General features: G+C 35.1%; 2 protein-coding genes across 7 annotated transcripts; both read left to right on the plus strand.

Annotated features, from left to right (window-relative positions):
• The first annotated feature begins 2 nt into the window (after positions 1-2).
• LOC308504027 (ester hydrolase C11orf54 homolog) lies at positions 3-19,785 on the plus strand. 6 transcript variants are annotated; one of them, XM_081063947.1, is made up of 9 exons: positions 3-138; positions 5,685-5,836; positions 7,778-7,876; positions 10,510-10,583; positions 10,767-10,868; positions 11,837-12,013; positions 14,140-14,289; positions 16,243-16,359; positions 17,314-19,785. In XM_081063947.1, exons 2-9 carry the CDS (start codon positions 5,782-5,784, stop codon positions 17,485-17,487), a joined length of 948 nt encoding a protein of 315 aa, XP_080920073.1. In that variant the 5' UTR covers positions 3-138; positions 5,685-5,781; the 3' UTR covers positions 17,488-19,785. The 6 variants fall into 6 exon arrangements, with proteins under 6 accessions (XP_080920073.1, XP_080920076.1, XP_080920077.1 ...); XM_081063949.1 differs by having other exon boundaries at positions 51-138; positions 5,690-5,836; XM_081063948.1 differs by lacking the exon at positions 3-138 and adding an exon at positions 4,914-5,063.
• LOC308504028 (large ribosomal subunit protein eL19-like) lies at positions 334-2,227 on the plus strand. The gene has a single exon (XM_081063953.1). It carries the CDS (start codon positions 1,375-1,377, stop codon positions 2,125-2,127), a length of 753 nt encoding a protein of 250 aa, XP_080920079.1. The 5' UTR covers positions 334-1,374; the 3' UTR covers positions 2,128-2,227.
• Positions 19,786-20,296: the final 511 nt, after the last annotated feature.

Below are 20,296 nucleotides of genomic sequence, written 5' to 3' on the forward strand. Positions count from 1 at the left end.
AGAAAATGAGAGGCGGTAGACGCCATTTTGATCTCCGCGAAAAGAGGAGCGAGTACAAGTGGGCGGAGCCTTAGGGAACTCGGAGGAGGCGGAGTTGAAAGAGGCAGGATTCTGGTGCAGGTTTCCCTAACCCATTAGGTAAGTGGAACAGCCAAGGACATTTCAGCAAATGACAAAAAGAAGTTGTAGGATCAAATGAACGGAGTGGATGCAAACTGAGAGGAAACAGCCCCTCAGCCTGATTTGTTTCCGGTGGTCTCGCCTTTGCTTAGCTGTGGTCCAGGGGGTGTGTGAGGGGATGTATGTGTGCGGTGCCGAGTGTGTTTTGTCATATTATGGATAGCTTTGTCTTAAAAAACAATTTCTCTGTTAAATTGTGAAAGGATCATGCCTTGACCATTATTCAAACTACGTAACGTTTGTACTAGAAGCCAGTGTTCCTCTCTGGCACATCCAATTCCTCTCTCCACCTTTGGACTTGTTAGCTCACTCTTTCGCTTCAAACTGAGGGGTCAGCTTCCCAGGAGTTGATTAACATACCACAAGAGAAAACAACTTTTTTTTCCTGTTTTTTCCCCTTAGTTCCCTAAACGGTTACTGAGGGTTAAAACAGTTTCACCTAGCTAAATTTCTTTCCCAAAATAGTTACAAAAAGGAACTAGCTGGTTTGATTTGTCCACTTTCACACCTCTTTTATCATATGATAAACCAGTAAAGCTGTCTAGTGTTAGTTTATAGTTAGTGTCATCTCGGGATTGGACTGACGTGGAAGGCAATCTGGTCTCTCCACTCAGTTTTCCTCCAAATATTGAACAATTCCAGGCATAAAGTCTAATCCTTTAGGCATTTCCAGTCTATGAAAGATGAGTGTCACATATCCTACAGCCATATTCAGGAGCAGGCCTGGCCATGTAATCTGTGAGGCTCAGTACAAAATGAAAACGCAAGGTCCCTTGTTCAAAAATCGGGGGAAATGTTAGTTTATTATTAGTAGGATTATTGTGATATTAATTGTGCTATTATTAACTACTAGCATCAATTTGCTATTTAATTCACTCTAAAGAAAAATGTTAAATGTATTAGCATGAATTTTACCATTCTTTATATTGTGCGATGCCAGTTTTAAATACACATATAGGAACATTGAACTTGTATGGAGAATCACTGAAATTTCACAATTCATATTTCATAACTCATACACATCTACTGTTCTTACTAGAACAGTGGGAAGTGCACAAAACTCACCTGTATTTATTTTACTTTTTGATGTACACTCTATCAGTACTATGGAATCTGAGGACTCGGAGTCTTCCTAAACCCCCATTATCATGAGTCCACCAGAATTCTCTGCTTACCCAGCTTCACAAATGCTTTATGCGAATGGGGGTAATTTGGAATGATGGTGCGCATGCACATCGTGCCTCTCGCCTCTCATCCCACGCATGTTCCTTTGTCCTATCAGTCTTAAACAAAAGTTCAAATATAGCATTAAGAATTTCAAGATGGCCCTTTCCTGTCCCTACTGCGGCTGCAGCCATGGGTATGCTCAGGCTTCAGAAGAGGCTTGCCTCCAGTGTCCTCCGCTGTGGCAAAAAGAAGGTCTGGTTGGACCCCAATGAAACCAATGAAATCGCCAATGCCAACTCCCACCAGCAGATTCGGAAGCTGATCAAAGATGGGCTGATCATCCGGAAGCCTGTGACTGTCCATTCCCAAGCTCGATGCCGAAAAAACACTTTGGCCCGTAGGAAGGGCAGGCATATGGGCATAGGTAAGCGAAAGGGTACTGCCAATGCTCGAATGCCTGAGAATGTAACCTGGATGAGAAGGATGAGAATTCTTCGCCGACTGCTCAGAAGATACCGTGAATCTAAGAAGATTGACTGCCACATGTATCACAGCCTGTACCTGAAAGTGAAGGGTAACGTGTTCAAAAACAAGCGGATTCTCATGGAACACATCCACAAGCTGAAGGCAGACAAGGCTCGCAAGAAGCTTCTTGCTGACCAGGCTGAGGCCGGTAGGTCTAAGACCAAGGAAGCACGCAAGCGCGGTGAAGAGCGACTCCAGGCCAAGAAGGAGGAAATCATCAAGACTCTGTCCAAGGAAGAAGAGACCAAGAAATAAAGCTCCATCTCTTACTTGTACATAGTGGCCTGTACTTAAACTCAGCTTTTCTAGCCATTGTCCAGTATATGGATCGATCATTCAATAAAATAGCTTTCATCTGCCTAAAAAAAAAAAAAAAAGAATTTCAAGATGGTGACAACAGAGCATTAAACCTAGTGCCATTCTGAGCATATTGCCTTGTGTAACTACCCTAGTTACACACCCATGAAGCCAGCCCTGTCCCAGGGCCTTGAGTCTGGTCCATTGTTAATGTTCAATAAATAATTAGGCTGAACTGGTGCCCAGTTTGCTACACACTTGGGAGTGCTAGAAAAAGAAACAAGGCAAAATGGGATCACTTTTACTAAGCACATTGACCAAACCAAAACCTAATAACTAGTCTAATTGCAATTTTAGCCTTTCCCAGGAGTGGAATTTTTAAGTCATCAGTGTAGAATATCTTGATCAAAACTAGTGAGGTAATCTGCTTGATAAAACCCTTGGCATTCTCTTTACCCCAAAAGATGACCTAGCCTAAAAATAATCCTTTGTATTCTTTTGCTAGTAATTTACCAGCCACACCCATCTGCTCATTAAAACCTTCTATTTTGAACAATCCCTGGGAGCGCCCTTCTACTTGCTGGATGGGATGCTGCCTGATCCATGAATCGCTTAATAAAGCTAATTAGATCCTCAAATTTACTCTGTTGAATTTTTTTCTTTAACAGAAGACAGGTAAGAGAAACACAGTTCTATCTTCAGGGATCACAGCCTAGGGGGAAGAAACAGAGCAACAGATGGTCACAGGTATACTCCTGTTACCCAACTTGTGGGTTGGGTTTTCAGTTCTCCCAGTATGGAAATCGCGAGAGAAACAATGAAATAACCAGTTGTCAGTAAAGGAGAAAAGAATTTTTATTAAAGGAGGGTGGGATGGCTTGATGCATCAAGAGAGCTCACAACTAATGCTGGAGTGGCTCCTCATCTGGGCTTTGTGTCCACGTTTTACATGTTTCTCAGTCCTTTGTTCTTGTTTGCTGGGGAAAACTGCTGGCTTCCGCCTGCTGGTTCCTCATGACTTTTTTGCGCAGGCATAGTGGTCGTACATATTCTAACATACTGCTTCATGTATAGCACGTTTAATTAGCATATGAAATCTCCCAGGGGTGTGTTTTGTACTATGCTAATAAGCTAAGGTCAAGAAAAGGACAGATTCTAGACTTAAAGTGCCTGCATCTAAGTCGGAACTTCCCGGGCCTGTCAATTACCTTTGTGGTCTTCCAGCCCTCGTAGTGGTTGTTTTTATTGATTAGTTATCCTCGGCTTCCTGCCCTTGGAGTACTCTCACAGATGATTTTCCAACATCTACCCCAACATTCTGAGTACTGTAAGATCACTCTATGCAAATTCTTCCTATTTGTTGAAATGTGTCATTCCTTCACCAATTAACTCAGTGATATAAAGTAGTAAGTTCTGGCTTTAAACTGGGCTGGACTTAGTTTGAATTCTACCAGTTAATAGCTGAGTGATCTCAAGTCAATAATGTAGTGTTTTTAACTGACTTTCTCTTTTATGAAATGAGAAGGATAACATACATGGTTGTGAGAGGTTTTGAGAGAATGTAAAGTGCCTAACAGTGTGTCTAGTACATGATATGCAGTTAATAAACAGTTATCAGCTTGGTTGCCATAGTTGGTGTTACCCCTTTTGGGCCTTGTTTCTGTAGCTCCACTTACCCAACTGCCTATTTCTATTCTTCCCTTCTCTAGACCTTACTTCTGGGCCACTGACTCCCAGCAATGGAATCTGAATAATAAATATTGTGTGCCTCCCTGTGGCTCAAAGCTGTCCCCCTGAGGCCACTCTGACTTTGTATTAGAACCTTTATTAGAAGCTGTATTAGAACCTTCCTTTCTCTCATCACTCCAACTCAAACCTCCTCTTCCCTCTCACACTATACACACACTACCACACTGCCTTCCAGGATGTTGTTGGGGCTGAAGTTCTACATTTCTAAACCAATTATTCAGGGAGTAGCCTCCCAGGGTTGGACTTTGTTTCTATTTTGGTGGGTTTGGGGAAAACAAAAAGCAAAAACACAACTGATCATCTTTTAAAGGGTGTAAAATCAGGTTTGAATTAAAACTCCAGTCTTTATTATTTCTACTATAAGTAGAAATATCTAGTGCTTTTATTATCCTCATTATAAATGTATTGATTCATTGAGCAGATTTTGACATGTTCTTAATTAGTACTTGCTAGTTTCTATAAAGAAAATGTGGTAAGATATTAACATCTTACTTGGGAAATATAGGGGAAGAGTATACAGAATTATTTGTATGTAATTTTCTGTCCATCTGACATTATTTCAAAAGTTAAAATGGCTAATTCCTGAACAGTTACAGATTATTCAATTCAAAAATATGTTTGAGAAAATTGAATTATGATTATATAGGACTTGGGGCCCATTATCAACTGTTTTTATTTTATTTGAGACCAGTTAAGTAAATGCCTATTAAGTAATTAAAGGATAATAAAAGTACTAAAGTAAATGTCAAGTCCTAAATGTATGCAATAGCATGTTTGTAGGGGATGTGTTTGGAATTATTATCAAAACTAAAAACCCAATTTCTAAGAAACCTGTGAATCTTTGGAAAAGTTAAAAACAAATTTTTGAAAGAATTTTTCAGGGATGCTGAAGGTCACCTTTCACTTACTGAGTAAGCGTGGAGCAGACCATTCAGATTAATGAGGTTTTCCATTAACAAGTTTAATGAGAACTCCAACAGTGCTCTTAGAGATACTCTCCAGTTCTGTCTTTGTACCTTGTTGCAACTAGCCTGGAGTGGGATTTCCCACCCACCTTACTACTTTTGTTCGGGTTTATTTTTTTCTTTTGCCTTCATTTTATTTATCTCCCTCTGCTTGCACACCTCATCACCTAAACATTTGAGGTAAGATAGTAATTTCTATGTATATATGCCTACTTACTGTAAAATATACTTACCATATATTTTTAAAATATAATTGGTTAGGTTATCAAAAGAATTGAACATTAAAGCCGCTTACCAAGAAACGAAAGTAATTTGAATTTCAAAAGTTTATCTTTGTATAAGTTTCCATTTCTCTTAGTAATTTAAATTTCTTTTGTAAAAGTGATAATCTAAGAAACTTAATTTTTAACCTAAATTTCAAATATGGAAACACAAATGATCTATTGCAGAAGTACTTAAACATCCTGTACTGTTATCGGCAACCATTTTACACATATTCATAAACGTCAGTAACTACCTTTTGCTTCAGGACCTATATTCCTTACACCAACGAGTAGAAAACTCCATGTTCAACCCAGATATGTAACTAAAGAAAATGAACTTTGTGCCCTCTTGGTATGCCTTTCCTATTGTCTTTTGACTTTAAATGTCAGCTGTTTAACGTATCAGTTTTAAAAGAGGTTACTTGGACATTTCTTACCCGGAATTAAATATTAGCTGTGGTTGCCTTTCTGTGAGGACAGAAACCTAAACGCCCTTTTGCCCTCTTTATATAACTGAACTCTTAATGTTCATTTCCAGAGCAGCTGCTGTTCCTGTTGAGTACACCGTTAATGCCTGTGATAATTAGCCTACAGTAGCTTTATTTGTACATTCTTACACCTAAAGAAGAAAGAAAATGGCTTGTGCTGAGTATTCCTTCCATGTGCCAAGTCTAGAGGAGCTTGCTGGAGGTAAATACAATACTAACTTTGAGTTTTTAAAATTATTCTAAGGGAAAATATTCTAAGAAATGATTTGTGCAATAGTACTTTCAATATAGAGCTCATTTTCCTTTTCAGTATCTGTTCTGTACTATTTTAATTGAGAAAGTCCAAAATTTTGCCCCTTCAAAAAAAACTAAACTCGCCATTTGAGGATTCTTGTTAGGATATCAACTTTACAGAATGAAAGTAAATATAATAATCCAAGATTTAAGCATGTGTGATGCCCAAAGAGTTGCACAATTTTGCTTTATTAACTTTTTACCAGTTACAATATTCTGTATATAATCTGTGGTGTTTTAATCATATTCCCAATATACTTTTCCCCCCTCTCCTGATATGATAGGTTGCCAATGAAGTTGCTTATATTTCTCTGTCTGCATATATTTTATGTATTTCACCTTGTGCAAACAAAAATTTAAAGCAGTTTCACAAGATTAATTAGAAGGAAGGTAGATAAGAAAAGGAAAATAAAAATAGAAATGTAAAGCGAAGCCAGTAGTACTAATCCAAAACTGAATAGCCCTGAATGCTAACATTTGACAACCTTTTGGTTGTATTCCAATGATAACTATAAAACCTACCCTTATTTCTCAACGTGTGTCTTTCCTGGTAGTTCATATCTCAGATTGAAGTCAAGAAGTGTACTCAACATTTTGCTTGGTTGGAGCTCTCCTCTTATAACCTTGTTTTTTCCTACACTCAATGGCAGCTAGTAAACAATCTGTATTGCTAGTATTCTTTGCCTGTGTTTTTCTATCAGTCTTTCTGTCTTCCCTGATAGGACAGCTAGGAATCTTTTCTTTGAATACCTTTCTTCTCTTGAGTGCTTACGTTTTTATTTTCCTTCTACATATAAAACATATATTCAGTACAAAACAGAAATGGAACCTATGTTTTGGGTTAAATTTTCAGTTTTTATGGAATATCTTATAGCAAGAACTTGTTCCCTTTGTAATTGATGAAAAATAGATTTTAATATATTTCCACACATTGAGTCTTAATACTTATTTATAAGCCTACAGTCATTAATCAAGGCAGAGGAATTTTGCAGTTGATTTGGTTTCTTTTCTCATATAGACAACAGATCTGGTATAGAATATTTATCAGGCTAGATTTAGGATGACTTCATGTTTTTAGAAAGTCTGATTCTACAAGACCTGAACTATGGAGTGACTACTATCAGAGACATTTTCATAAGAACTTTTCATCCTTAAAAGTACATTGCTCTTAAATTTATAAATTTGAGACATCTGTTTGCTCTTTTGTGTTTTTATTGAGTTATAACATGTCTATAGTAATGTGCACTAACCTGAAGTGTATAGCTTGATGAATTTTAACACATTTACACCCATGTCACTACCATCCAGATCAAGATATACAACATTCCCAGCATTCCAAAAAGCTCCTTCACGTTCCCCATTAATATTTATACCCCAAGAGATAACCACTATTCTGACTTCTGTCAACTTAGTTGACTGTTTTTGAAATACGTGTAAGTAAAATCATATAGTATGTACTCTTTTGCATCTTGCTTTTTTTGCTCAACATTTGGTCTGTAAGGTTTAAGGAAATTGTTGCATGTAATTAATTACACTCTAACTTTAAATATTTACATTTCAATAGGTCTTTGGAATTCTCCCCAAAAGAAGTACTCACCTATGTGCAGTGTTTATCTTCAGTGGTTTATAATCACTATGATTTACACTTGTATTTGTGTCTTAGTCTACATTATACCTTGTGATTAATTATGTCTAACATCAAATTACATTCATTAATAAGACCATTTCCCTTTCTTTTTAAATTATATAAGTTTAGGTTGAATGTGTGACACAAAAAAGTTGAGGGAAGATTTGATGTGGCGACAATTTTTACCAAATGTGAAATAACCCTTTTCCTTGCCTTTCGTAGTTCTGCAGAAGGGGCTAAAGGATAACTTCGCAGATGTCCAGGTCTCTGTAGTTGATTGCCCCGATTTGACGAAGGAGCCATTTACCTTTCCTGTAAAAGGTAAGCAATTTTTGCAATCAGCTTTTGTGTTTCAATCCTAATCTTTTTCTGAAACCAGAATTATATTTAAAGATTATCTAAAATTATCTGCGCATAAAGGACATTGTCCTAACTTTTAAATTAAATCGTGCTTAATTTCTGTGCTCACTGTTTTTTTTATATTGGTCAAGTTTCAGTTTGCACCCTTGTGGAAAAGTATTGTGTTTTATGTACTTTCATAATTTTCATAAGTTATATAATATTCAATAGGCTAGAATCCTTGGTATCACATGAGAATTTTGTTTTTAATTGCTTAAGTGACTGTTGTGGAAACTTACCTTGATTTTTATGTTTTTATTTATTCATTCAAGACCAGAAGGGATCTTGCCTTGTATCTGAATCTTCTATTAAATTCTTACATCCCTTCAACAAATTTGCCAAATGATCATCCAATGTTTAAAGTGAGAAGGAAAGGAAATGAATACTGGTTGAGTAAATATATTTTGTCAGTATGATATCTATATTTGATGCCTTAATTTTTACAATAATACTGCAAGGTGATACTAGCCCTAATTTATAGATGAGAAAACTGAAGCTCAGAGAGGCTTAGTGAGCTCCGTGTGAGGCATATCAGGATTCAAATCCAGGTCAGTCTGCTTCCAAAGTTCAACCTTACACCCTACTGTGATGAGGCGTTTGGAACTAAACACACTCACTCATTCTTGTATTAAGTAATTGACATCTTTGTTAAATAGTAGTTTTATATAGAAGTCCTGGACTCTAGTTCTTTCTCTGCCACATTTCAGTTTTTATTTACCTGGGTACACCAATTCATGTATTTGGGCTGCAGATTGGGGTTAAATGTTATTTTGGCGTCTTTCCAGTATAAGCAACCTTTGATTTTTAAGTAGACATGTAAATTCTAGGTTTGTGTACCAGATAGCAATTTCTCTTCATACATTAAAAGTATTTAGCATGATTTTTTATAGCCAAGTTTATTCTAATTATAAGAGTAATACATTCTCTCCTAATGAATAAATAAATAAACAAACAAACAAACAAACAAATAAATAAATAGTAAAAAAAAATTAGAAAACACAGAAAGGTACAAGGAAAAGGAAAAAAAAATGTTTAATCTTAATTCTGTCACCCAAAGGATTATACTTTGAAAAAGAGTTTTCTGGTCAATAATTTCCGAGTCTTTAAATTACAATACTAAGGAAGCCAGATATGTATGTAATATATACTTATGATTTTTCTACATGAACTGGTCTTGCTGAAGGACCTTAGTATGTTTACTAGTATTATCTGATCTCTCTACATATTTCATACAGTTTGGCCATGGCTGCCTGACATTCTCTCTCCCCTTGGTTCTACTCTGTCTTTGGTTCTTTTGCCTCTTCATTGGTGGTATTCCTATTTCCATGTTCTTTCTTCCTCATTTTTCTTTGGTTCCTTTCTTTCTGGCAGGCGCTTAAATTTTAATTCTTTCCTGAATTCTTTCCTCAGTCTCTTCTTATTCTGTACAGTCGCTCTGGGCTTTTCTTTCTACTCCTGTGGTTTTAATTACTATTTGGATACAACTTTGAAATCTGTACATCTCATCTAGATCTCTTTTTTTCTTAGCTGTAGATCAGTAATTCCAGCTATCTACAGGACATCTCCACCTACTCGTGTATACATACGTTAAAGACTACTTGAGATCAACCTGTCTAAATTTAACTCATTACTTCACCATAGTTGCCTATTCTTTCTTTGTTTTCCTTAATTTCCTCTTCCCTGTCTTTACAAGTTACCATTTTTAGTTCATTGCTTGTCATTTCTCTGGATTACTAAAATAGTCTTCTAATGGTTTCTCTAAACTTCAACGTTACTGTCACCTATGAGAAAAAGTTTTATCCATGAGTAATTTCTGCTGATCCCATAGAAAACATTTCCAAAATTCGTAATTATAATGGGACCTAAAAGGATTTTATATGTCTACCCTGTGCACAGCTGAAGAAATAAAGCAGTTATCTCTACTGTGTACTGGTGTTAGTATGAAACTGATGAGACTACTTTTTCTCAGACAAAAGGTAATTATTTTCCACCCTACATTAAAAAGTAAAATGTCTTCTCCCAAATTGTGTCTAGCTGTACCTGTGATTAAAAATGTTAAGTAGAACGTTCCTAACCTATGAAGTTACCTCTAATTACTTGTCATTTTTATAAACCTTGGGAATAGACAACTTTGACAAGAGGATTTCCAAATATGGATTTCTGAAAGAACTAATATTATATTCTACCACAGCAAAATATTTTAAAGTACAATTTTATCTAAATCCCTGCCCCACAAACCCAGATTTTTAAAGGAATAAGTAATTGTATACTAATTCTAGAAACCTCATCCAGTCCAGGCTTTGGCCCCAATTCTAGCCCTTGCCCTATTTCTATTACCTTTGTGCTACCAACTATATCAAATCATGCTTGGAATGACAATATTGGAGTCACACATAGTTAGAATAGGACATAAGTCCTAGTTGCTTATATCTCCCAACCCCTAATATTTGTAAAACTATGAAAATGGAAAAGTTATATACTCTTAGTGTCTCCTGACATTTTATAATACTTAAATTAGATGTTTGTCTATTTTTAAGATGGCTTACTTTTTTTAGGCATCTGTGGGAAAACGAGAATTGCAGAAATAGGAGGTGTGCCTTACTTAGTGCCTCTTGTAAATAAAAAAAAAGTAAGTGTACTTTTTTACTCTTTCACATTCACATAAAAAATTGTAGAAGTTGATTCCTCTTTTTAGTAATAGAAGATCCATTGACCAATGTGGCAAGGAAGTGTTAATGGACTCCGTAATAAAAAGTAAACCAGGTATTTTATATGTTGTGATTTAAATAACATTTTTTTTCCTCTCGTATAGGTTTATGATCTAAATAAGATTGCAAAAGAAATCAAGCTTCCTGGAGCTTTTATTCTTGGAGCAGGGGCAGGCCCATTTCAGACTCTTGGGTTCAATTCTGAGGTCAGCATATATGTAATTATTTTATTGATTTATATGTGTGTATTTTATTGATTCCACATTTTGTTTGCCATTTTCCTTTTACTGCCCTATCAGAAATCGCGCTTTCTGAATGAATGGTACGTGGCTGATGTCATATCTCTCCACAGGTTTGGTACTGTTTGATGCAGACTGGGGCCCCAGCAGACACCCCAGCTGGTCCTACTGGAGTGGAGCACTGACTGGTGGTGCTCGGATTCCCTTAGCGTACACACGGTCTTAGATGAGTCCAAGGCCCCGCTCTGGTCTGCTGAGGGCCCTGAATTGTGAACAATTTTAATCCTTATACATCAGAGGGCTCCTAGCTTCTCTGTGAATCTTTGCTTTTGGCATGCTTCTTCAATCAGAAGATGAATGGAATATTTAATGATCTAGTCAACTCCCCCTTTCAGACCAAATAGTAGGAACCTACTCCAGCAGTATGATGATTATTTACAAAAGGAAATATCTCTTACTGTGAATGTCAATATAACAACATAAAAAAAAAATCACTGTTTCTTCACATCTCACGAATGGAAGAGTGGATGGTTGCTTCAGTCTGCCCATTCTCTCACAACCTTTACAGATGTGCCCATTAGTCAATAATCATACTAGTTCTTTTGCAGAATCATTAATAAAATTTTCCTAGTGTGCAAGATAGAAAAAAAATATAAAATTAAGACATTTTAAAGCAAATGTTACATGATGGGAACACTGGAAGAAATACTATAAACATTTTATAAAATGTTTTTTCAGTTTTTTTGCTATTTATAAATCTTTCAACATTTTGTTTTGAACCTAAAATTAAATATTTCATATTTCATGTTTTTTTGTTAGGTCTTGAACTAAAATGTCTTAAAGTCTAGGATAAAATTGTGTCACATCATTCAAGATATTCTGTTTTCAAAGACATACAAGGATTGACTAATTTTACCTTACTTTTCTTTTTTTAGTTTATGCCAGTCATTCAAACAGAGAGTGAACACAAACCTCCTGTAAATGGAAGTTACTTTGCACGTGTTAACCCTGAAGATGGAGGGTGCCTACTAGAGAAATACAGTGAGAAATATCATGATTTTGGGTGTGCATTACTGGCTAATCTTTTTGCCAGTGAGGGACAACCCGGAAAGGTGATTTTGTTCATAAGAATGTTGTTCTTTAAAAGTTCTCAGCTAAAAATTTGAACGTTTTTTTTGCCACAAATAGGGTTTTCTAAAGAAACTCCAAAGTACATAAGTCAGAGCTTTTTAAATAACTCAGTTATGAAAGACAGAGAGTACTACAAGCAGAGTGAAAAAGTCTCATTTAAAACTGAGGTTAAGAATAATATCTAGTAATACTCTTTTTTTCCTGAGGAACAAAAAGGTAACAGGATATTCATGTGGGGAGTGGGTTAGTCAATTAGATGAACCAAGTAGCTGTTATAGACAATATCTACTTATAGTTGGTTTATGTGTAATTCATTTATTCCTGACTATTGATTGAACTAGATAGAAATGATGGTAGCAAAAAATTATAGCAGGAAGGAGGTAAAGAAAATTAGTGTCTCACTTCAAATTTACTTCCTATTAGTACATAAAAAGTTGATTTCAGTTTTAGCATTTGTGAAAACTCTGATTTTGTAGGCACAGCTAGCTACTTCAGCTACTTTGAGAAATGAGGTAGTGAACTAAAAATTTCTAATAAAGTAGAGGTAATATAAGTCCAGAATTTTAAAGGAAGTGAGAAATTGTAATCATTTTCTCCTCCCCTACAATTAAATAATCTCAGTTCTGAAAGATTTAGAGAGTACTACACGCAAAGTGAAAGTCTCATTTAAAACTTCGGTTAAAAAAACTTAGGTTAAGAATAATACTTAGTAAGCAATGCCTTTTAAGCCAGGGAATTATTAACCTATGACCACACTGACATATGATGATAAGAATCTCTAAAGTCCAGTGTAGGATTTAGCTATCACTCTTTCTCAGTCCAAGAAAGCATGAATAAGACTTATTATTAGAGTAAATTATATATATATGTAATACACACACACACACACACACACATATGTATACATACACACAGAGGGTGCCAAAAAAAGGTATACACATTTTAAGAAAGGAAAACTGTATTAAAATTGTGATACTCAATATATACCGATAACAAAAGAAGAATATAAGTCACTTTTTTTTTTTTTAAGATTCTATTGGGGAACAGTGTGTACTTCCAGGCCTTTTTCCCAAGTCAAGTTTTTGTCCTTTAGTTGTGGAGGGCGCAGCTCAGTTCCAGGTCAGTTGCTGTTGCTAGTTGCAGGGGGCACAGCCCACCATCCCTGTCGAAACCGGCAACATTGTGGTTGAGAGGACGCGCTCCAACCAACTGATCCATCCGGGAGGCAGCTCAGCTCAAGGTGCCACGTTCAATCTGTTCAATCTTAGTTGCAGGGGGCAGAGCCCACCATCCTTTGCGGGACTCGAGGAATTGAACTGGCAACCTTGTGGTTGAGAGCCCACTAGCCCATGTGGGAATAGAACCGGCAGCCTTCGGAGTTAGAAGCATGGAGCTCTAACCGCCTGAGCCACTGGGCCAGCCCCCTATGTCACATTTGACTTCTGCAATTACAAGAGGTGCTCAAAGTGGTTACCGTTAGCGTCTAGACACTTCTGATTATGGCAAACTACTGCTTGAGCAACATTAACCAAAGTGTCCACTGGTATACAATTTTTTGGCATTTTATATATATATATATATATATATATATATATATATATGCCAAATAATTCATTTATTCCTGACTATTGATTGAACTAGATAGAAATGATGGTAGCAAAAAATTAAATAGGAAAGAAGTAAAGAAAATTAATGCCTCATTAATAGATAACATTAAGACATTTATGTATTACTTTTTGAAGTATTAATTACGTAGCAATGTGTGGTGACATTCGCTCAAAAGATGGCGTTTATCTAATGAATGCTAGCATCATTCACCATATTACAATTTTAATAGTTTTTTTTCCTTTTTTAAAATGTGTATACATTTTTTGAGGACCGTGTGTGTGTGTGTGTGTGTGTGTGTGTGTGTGTGTGTGTGTGTGTGTGTAAACTTGATCAAGACTTAACACAGAATTGAGATACCTCAACTCATATTTGGGTACTCTAAGCACATAATTGAATATTTGCTTGATGGCATTAGATTATATAATATTTCACTCTGATAGTTATTTACATAAAGTTTTGCACCTTAGAACAATGCTATGTATATTTATGTCCTCTCTAGGTCATTGAGGTGAAAGCCCAAAGAAGAACTGGAAAACTTAACTTTGTGACTTGCATGAGACACACTCTTGAAAAACATTATGGAGATAAGCCTGTAGGGATGGGAGGTACTTTTGTAATTCAGAAGGGAAAAGTGAAGACTCACATTATGGTAAGGGCCTGTGGGTGCATGAATGCATGCATGTGTGGTATGTATGTATGCACATGCTGATGATCTTAAGGATTTTTTAAATATACATCGACAATTCTGCCTTTAAATACACCCTGAACAAATCCTTTTACTAGATTGCATTACTTTAAAATTTAAATGACAAACAAAACTGTAAATCATGTTGTGCGATAATATCTAGCTAGAGTCTTTTTTTCATGTCAATATATTAGAACTTTCTTCTCAATGTGTTTGCTTTTAAGATCAAGATAGATGTGAGTGTAAGCCTGAGAAACTGATTATTATTTTTATTGACAGAATTCCAAATTCTATACATAGACTTTGCTAAGACTTTGCTATGGTTGTGGTTTTGGGGCAAGAACTCATGAAAATTACAATGTTGTAGGCTAAATACAGTAAGTTTACAAGACAGTAAGCATAGAATACTATTTGCATACAGACCCAGGGCATTCAGGACTTTTAAAATGATTTTTGGTAGGTGAATGAATGAATAAATGAATGAATGAAGTGTAAAAGTGATTACAACTTAATTTCCTTTTTGTTTTATCAGTAAAGCTATTAGAAAACATTTTGTTTCAATGGTTTTTTTAATCCTGATAATTTTAAATGGCAAGCCAGCTTATCCTGCAAGGAAAAATACAACATTTGTGAAACTACTTACTTTTCCAAATTATTTACAAGAAAATTACAGACAAATCTATTTGTAAATAACACATTATTATACAGTTGTACAGCCATTATGGAAAACAGTATGGCAGTACTTCAAAAAATTTTTAATAATAGAACTACTATATGATCCAGTAATTCTATTTCTGGGTATATATCCAAAGGAAATGAAATCAGTATCTTGAAGAGATTATCTGTACTCCTGTATTCACTGCAGCATTATTCACAATAGCCAAGTTATGGAAACAACCTGTTTGTCAATGGATGGATGGATAAAGAAATTGTGATCATCTATCTATCTACCATGTTTCCCCAAAAATAAGACCTACTCGGACAATCAACTCTAATGCATCTTTTGGAGCAAAAATTCATATAAGACCCGGTCTTATTGTACTGTAAGACCAGGTCTTTATAATATAATGTAACGTAATATACAGTCTTATATTAATTTTTGCTCCAAAAGACACATTAAAGCTGATTGTCTGGCTAGGTCTTATTTTTGGGGAAACACGGTATCTATCTATCTGTCTATCTATCTATCTATCTATCTATCTGTCTATCTCTATCCATCTAGCTAATCTATCTAGCCATCTAATTGTGATATATATATATAATATATATGGAATATATATTATATATATGGAATATATATTATATATATATAATATATATTCCATATATATATATGGAAAATGATTCAGGCTTAAAAAAGGAAATCCTGCCATTTGCAATAACGTAGATGAGCTTGGAGGACATTATATACTAAGAGAAATAAGAACAGAAAGACAAATACTGCATATCACTTATATGTGGAATGTGAAAAAGTCTGAATTAGAGAAATAGAGCAGAATGGTGGTTGTCAGAGGCTTGGGAGTGATAGTGGGGGAAATGGGGAAATTTGGCCAAAGAGTACAAACTTTCAGTTATAAGATGAATAAATTATAGAAATCTAATGTACGTTGTGGTAATTATAGTTAATAATATTGTGTACTTGAATAAGTACAGGATGATATTTAAGATTAGGATGAGGATATATTCACAGGAAAACTAAGGCAATGAACAATAAAAATATAATAGACTCATTCCTTCATTTATTCATTTGTATATTTTAGTGTGTACACATTGATCCCTTTGAAAACTAGGGTGTATAACTTCTTTTGATGGCAAAGATAGTCAATAGAATACATAAGAAGTCTTAAAGTTTTTAACTTAATATAAAATTTTAATTCTCAACATTATGTTTACTTGTTTAATGATCTTTTATTGTAGCCTGCAGAATTTTCTTCCTGCCCATTGAGCTCTGATGAAGAGGTGAATAAGTGGTTGCATTTTTATGAGATGAAAGCTCCTTTGGTTTGTCTCCCAGTTTTTGTCTCCAGAGACCCAGTAAGTCTACATCTGTCTTTTACATTGCAGCATCTACAATGATAATGCTCAATTTTTATGTTATTCCTTTAGTAAGCACTTTTTATGTTGTTCGTTTAAGAAGTAGGAGAGTCTCTAGAATTATCTTCAAAGATAAAGGAACAGGTAGAAAGATAAAGGAACGGGTAGCTAACATCCCTGTAAGTTGGCAGGGCAGATTTCAACTTTGTGAGAAAATGAACGCATAGGCAACACCCAAGTCATGTTATTAAATACTAGACTCATGATTGGATTCAGGTCTCCTATTATTTTATTTGTTGGTCATTATACTCTTCATTATATTCTAATACTATACACTAAGAAAAAACATTATAATATAGACCTATTCAAAGCAAATATCTACCAAAATACTAGCTAGTGATAATATTTTATTACATATCTAGCAATATTAAGTATTTTCATAAGTGTGTAAAATGATGAGTTAAAAGGTTATTCATGACAGCATTGCTATAATAGCAGAAGAATTGGAAATAATCTAAACATCAGTTGGAAAGTGGTATGTACCTACAATAGAATACCATATAGGTGTAAAACAATAAGGAAGCTCTTTTATGATCTGATATACAAAGATCGCAAAGCTATATTGTTAAATGAAGAAAAGCAATACACAGCACAGTATGTACAGAGTGCTACCATTTGAATAAAAAAATAATAAATCTTTCTAGAAGGATATAGGAGAAACTGCTTACATTGGTTGCCTACAAGGAAAGGGTGGCGAGGTCAGGAGATGGAAAGATTTTTTTTTACTTAATATATCCTTTTGCACCCTTTGAATTTTGAATCATGTGAATGTATTACCTACTTAAACAATAAAATAAAAACTACTGTAAAAAATAAAAAAGGTCTCCCTCCCCCTTAAATAAATTCTACCCAAAATAATTTCAGTATTAACAGAGAGCTTGTCTGTCGTCCTAGGGGTTTGATTTGCGATTGGAGCACACTCACTGTTTTAGCCATCATGGAGAAGGTGGACACTACCATTATGACACTACCCCAGACACAGTGGAGTATCTTGGCTACTTCTTACCTGCAGAGTTTCTCTATCGCATTGATCAACCAAAAGAGACCCATTCATTTGGGCGAGATTAAATCAACTGATATTTAGAAAAAGAAATTATTAACTAAGGTTAATTAATTGATACAAATACAAAATCCAACAAAAATGATCTCACTATACACCCTATTTTTCTGGCCTTTGAAATGAAAAGTATGTTGACATTGTTCTGTGTTATTTCATAGATCTATCTGAAAAGTTTATTGGGAACAAAGATACATGATGGAGATATTCTTCGTTATTTTTTTATTCTAAAAATCAGTCCTATATTTATACCTTAAATATAAACATGATCTGGAATTATGTGATTGGTTATTTTTACTATTTAACAGTAATAACTTACATTTCTTTAACATTAGTAAACTTTCCAAATTAGTCTCACAACTGCTAATTGGATATTTCTGAGTATTAGGAAAATCAGTATTGGAAGTTTGATAGTTGTTGACTCTTTGTATTGAATTTTAAAAATCTATTTTAGAAGTCAAAGTATACTTTTTTCATGGAATAAGGTGGTCAGCGGGAGCAACTTTACCCCTGGTGCCTGTTGAACTAAACTCAGTTTGCAATTTGCCTTTCACAAACATTAGTAACTAGGTTAGCAAATATTAGTCTTGATTCCTCCTTTGTTTGGATTGCCAACCGGAAGCAGTTTGTGCCTGGTTGGTTATTTGCAAGAAGGGGAGAAAAAACAGCATCAAAATACAACATTGAAGTGACTATACTTTAATTTATAAGTAAGGCTATTACTAAACATGACCACTGTCCGTGAAATATAAAATTATACTCTTACTAATTATGGTTCAAATTTTCTTCAGTGTTCTTCTATAATAATCATTAGCCAAAACTCAACTCTCTAATTTTACTAATACCAACAATGTGCAGATTTAGGAGCTCTTCAGTACTAAACACATAATAAATCTTCAAAAAATATTTTTTGATTGTCTTCTTTGGATGTTAGCTATTATATGTCCTTTGAGTATAAATTACTAAATATTTAAAAATAAGCACTAGTTTGTAGCAAAAAAATAAAAATTTTGTATTCATAATATGATATTGTGTTTCTTTTTAATATTCTTCCTCCTGACAAAAATATCAGTGCTTGTATTCATTCATTTAACAAATAGTATTGAACACCTACCCAGTCCTCTGGAATGTAAGCTCTATGAGGGCAAGGGTATTGGTCACCACTATAACACTAGTGCTTTTAACAGTGCCTGGCCAAAGTAGGCACTGAAATATTGGTTGAACGAATGAATGAATGGGTGGATGATTATGCCAGATACTTCACTAGATGCTGGGATCTATCATTCAATCATTTACATAGTAGGGAAGACAAATCAATAAGCAGATAAGCAAATACATAATAATGTCAGGTGGTATCAAGTACAATAAAGAAAAGTAAAGCATTGGATAGACTATAAAGGTGGATGCTATTTTGTTGCCTCTGGGGAAAGTAGGGCAGCTCCCAAATAAGTCCAAAAATGGCTTGAGCGAACAGGGAAAGGAGACTGGCTTGGGGTTTTTATGGTGGTTAGAGGGCCAGGTTCATGGTTCCGCATGAAGTCTGAGTTTCTCACAGGTGTGGAAGGAAGGAGCAGCCAGGCCTGCTTATCAGCTTGCCCAAAAGTGGGACAGAAGGGGAAGAAAATAGCTGTCAGCAGTCAAACATCAAAAATGGAAGCAGACTCTATTAAATGTTTTATATAGGGAGATCAGGGAAAGCCTCTGATAAAGAGACATTTGAGCAAAGACCAGAGAGAAATGAGAGAGTGAACTATGAAGTTATTTGGAAAAACATCCTTCCTGGATTCAAAGGCCCAGAGGCAAAAGATAATTTGGTATGTTAAAGAAACAGCAAGGAGGCCACTATGAAGACAATAGGATTCTCTGAGAAGCAATTTAAAAAATTACACACACACACTCACAAAATTACATGTTAATGCCATATTCACTCTAAAATTAGGAATGTGACAAGGATGCCCAATATCATTAACTATTGGAGTTTCAACCAGGAAAATGGACAGGTAAGAAAGAATAAGTGTAACTACTGAGAAGGAAGAAACAAAGTAAGCTTTTTAGCAGAAAACATGATTGACTTCTTAGAAAAGCAACGAATCTACAGTGAAATTATTAGACTGAGCTCAAAAAGGCTCCTAAATGGGGGTGGCCGGTTAGCTCAGTTGGTTAGAGCATGGTGCTGGTAGCAACAAGGTGGCCAGTTCGATCCCTGCATGGGCCACTGTGAGTTGTGCTCTCTTTTAAAAAAGAAAAAACCAAAAAAACCCAAGAAGGCTCCTAAATACAAACTCAATATACAATGGGTTGTATTTCTGCATACCAACAAGAAACAAAAATGTAAATGTGAAAAAGCTATCAAGTACAATGTTATCAAAAGTACATAGTATGTAATATTTTTATTTAACAAAAATTAAATGTAACCTTTATGGAGAAACTTATAAAACTGTTGAAAATTTAAATAAGTGCCAAAAAATAGTTATAAATAGGAAGATGTAATCTCATAAAAGTATCAATTCTTCGCAAAGCTATAAATTCAATGCCCGTCTAATCCCAGTAGGGCTTTTCATAGAACCTTACCAGTTGATTCTAAAATATATGAAATAGCAAAGGGCCAAGATAAGCAAAGACAATTGTCAAGACAGGTATTTCATTAAATGGGTATCAAAATGTATAAACTCATTAAAAGTAAGACAGAGTGGTTTTGGCAGTGATGGACAATCAAACTAACAACAGAAAACCATGGCCAGAAACAAGATCCACAAATATGTAAATACTTGATTTGTTTTAACAGGTGGCCTCATAGATCAATAAGGAAAGAACAATGTA

The sequence above is a fragment of the Rhinolophus hipposideros genome, assembly GCF_964194185.1.
Source record: "Rhinolophus hipposideros genome assembly, chromosome: 10".
Taxonomy (NCBI): Eukaryota; Metazoa; Chordata; class Mammalia; order Chiroptera; family Rhinolophidae; genus Rhinolophus; species Rhinolophus hipposideros.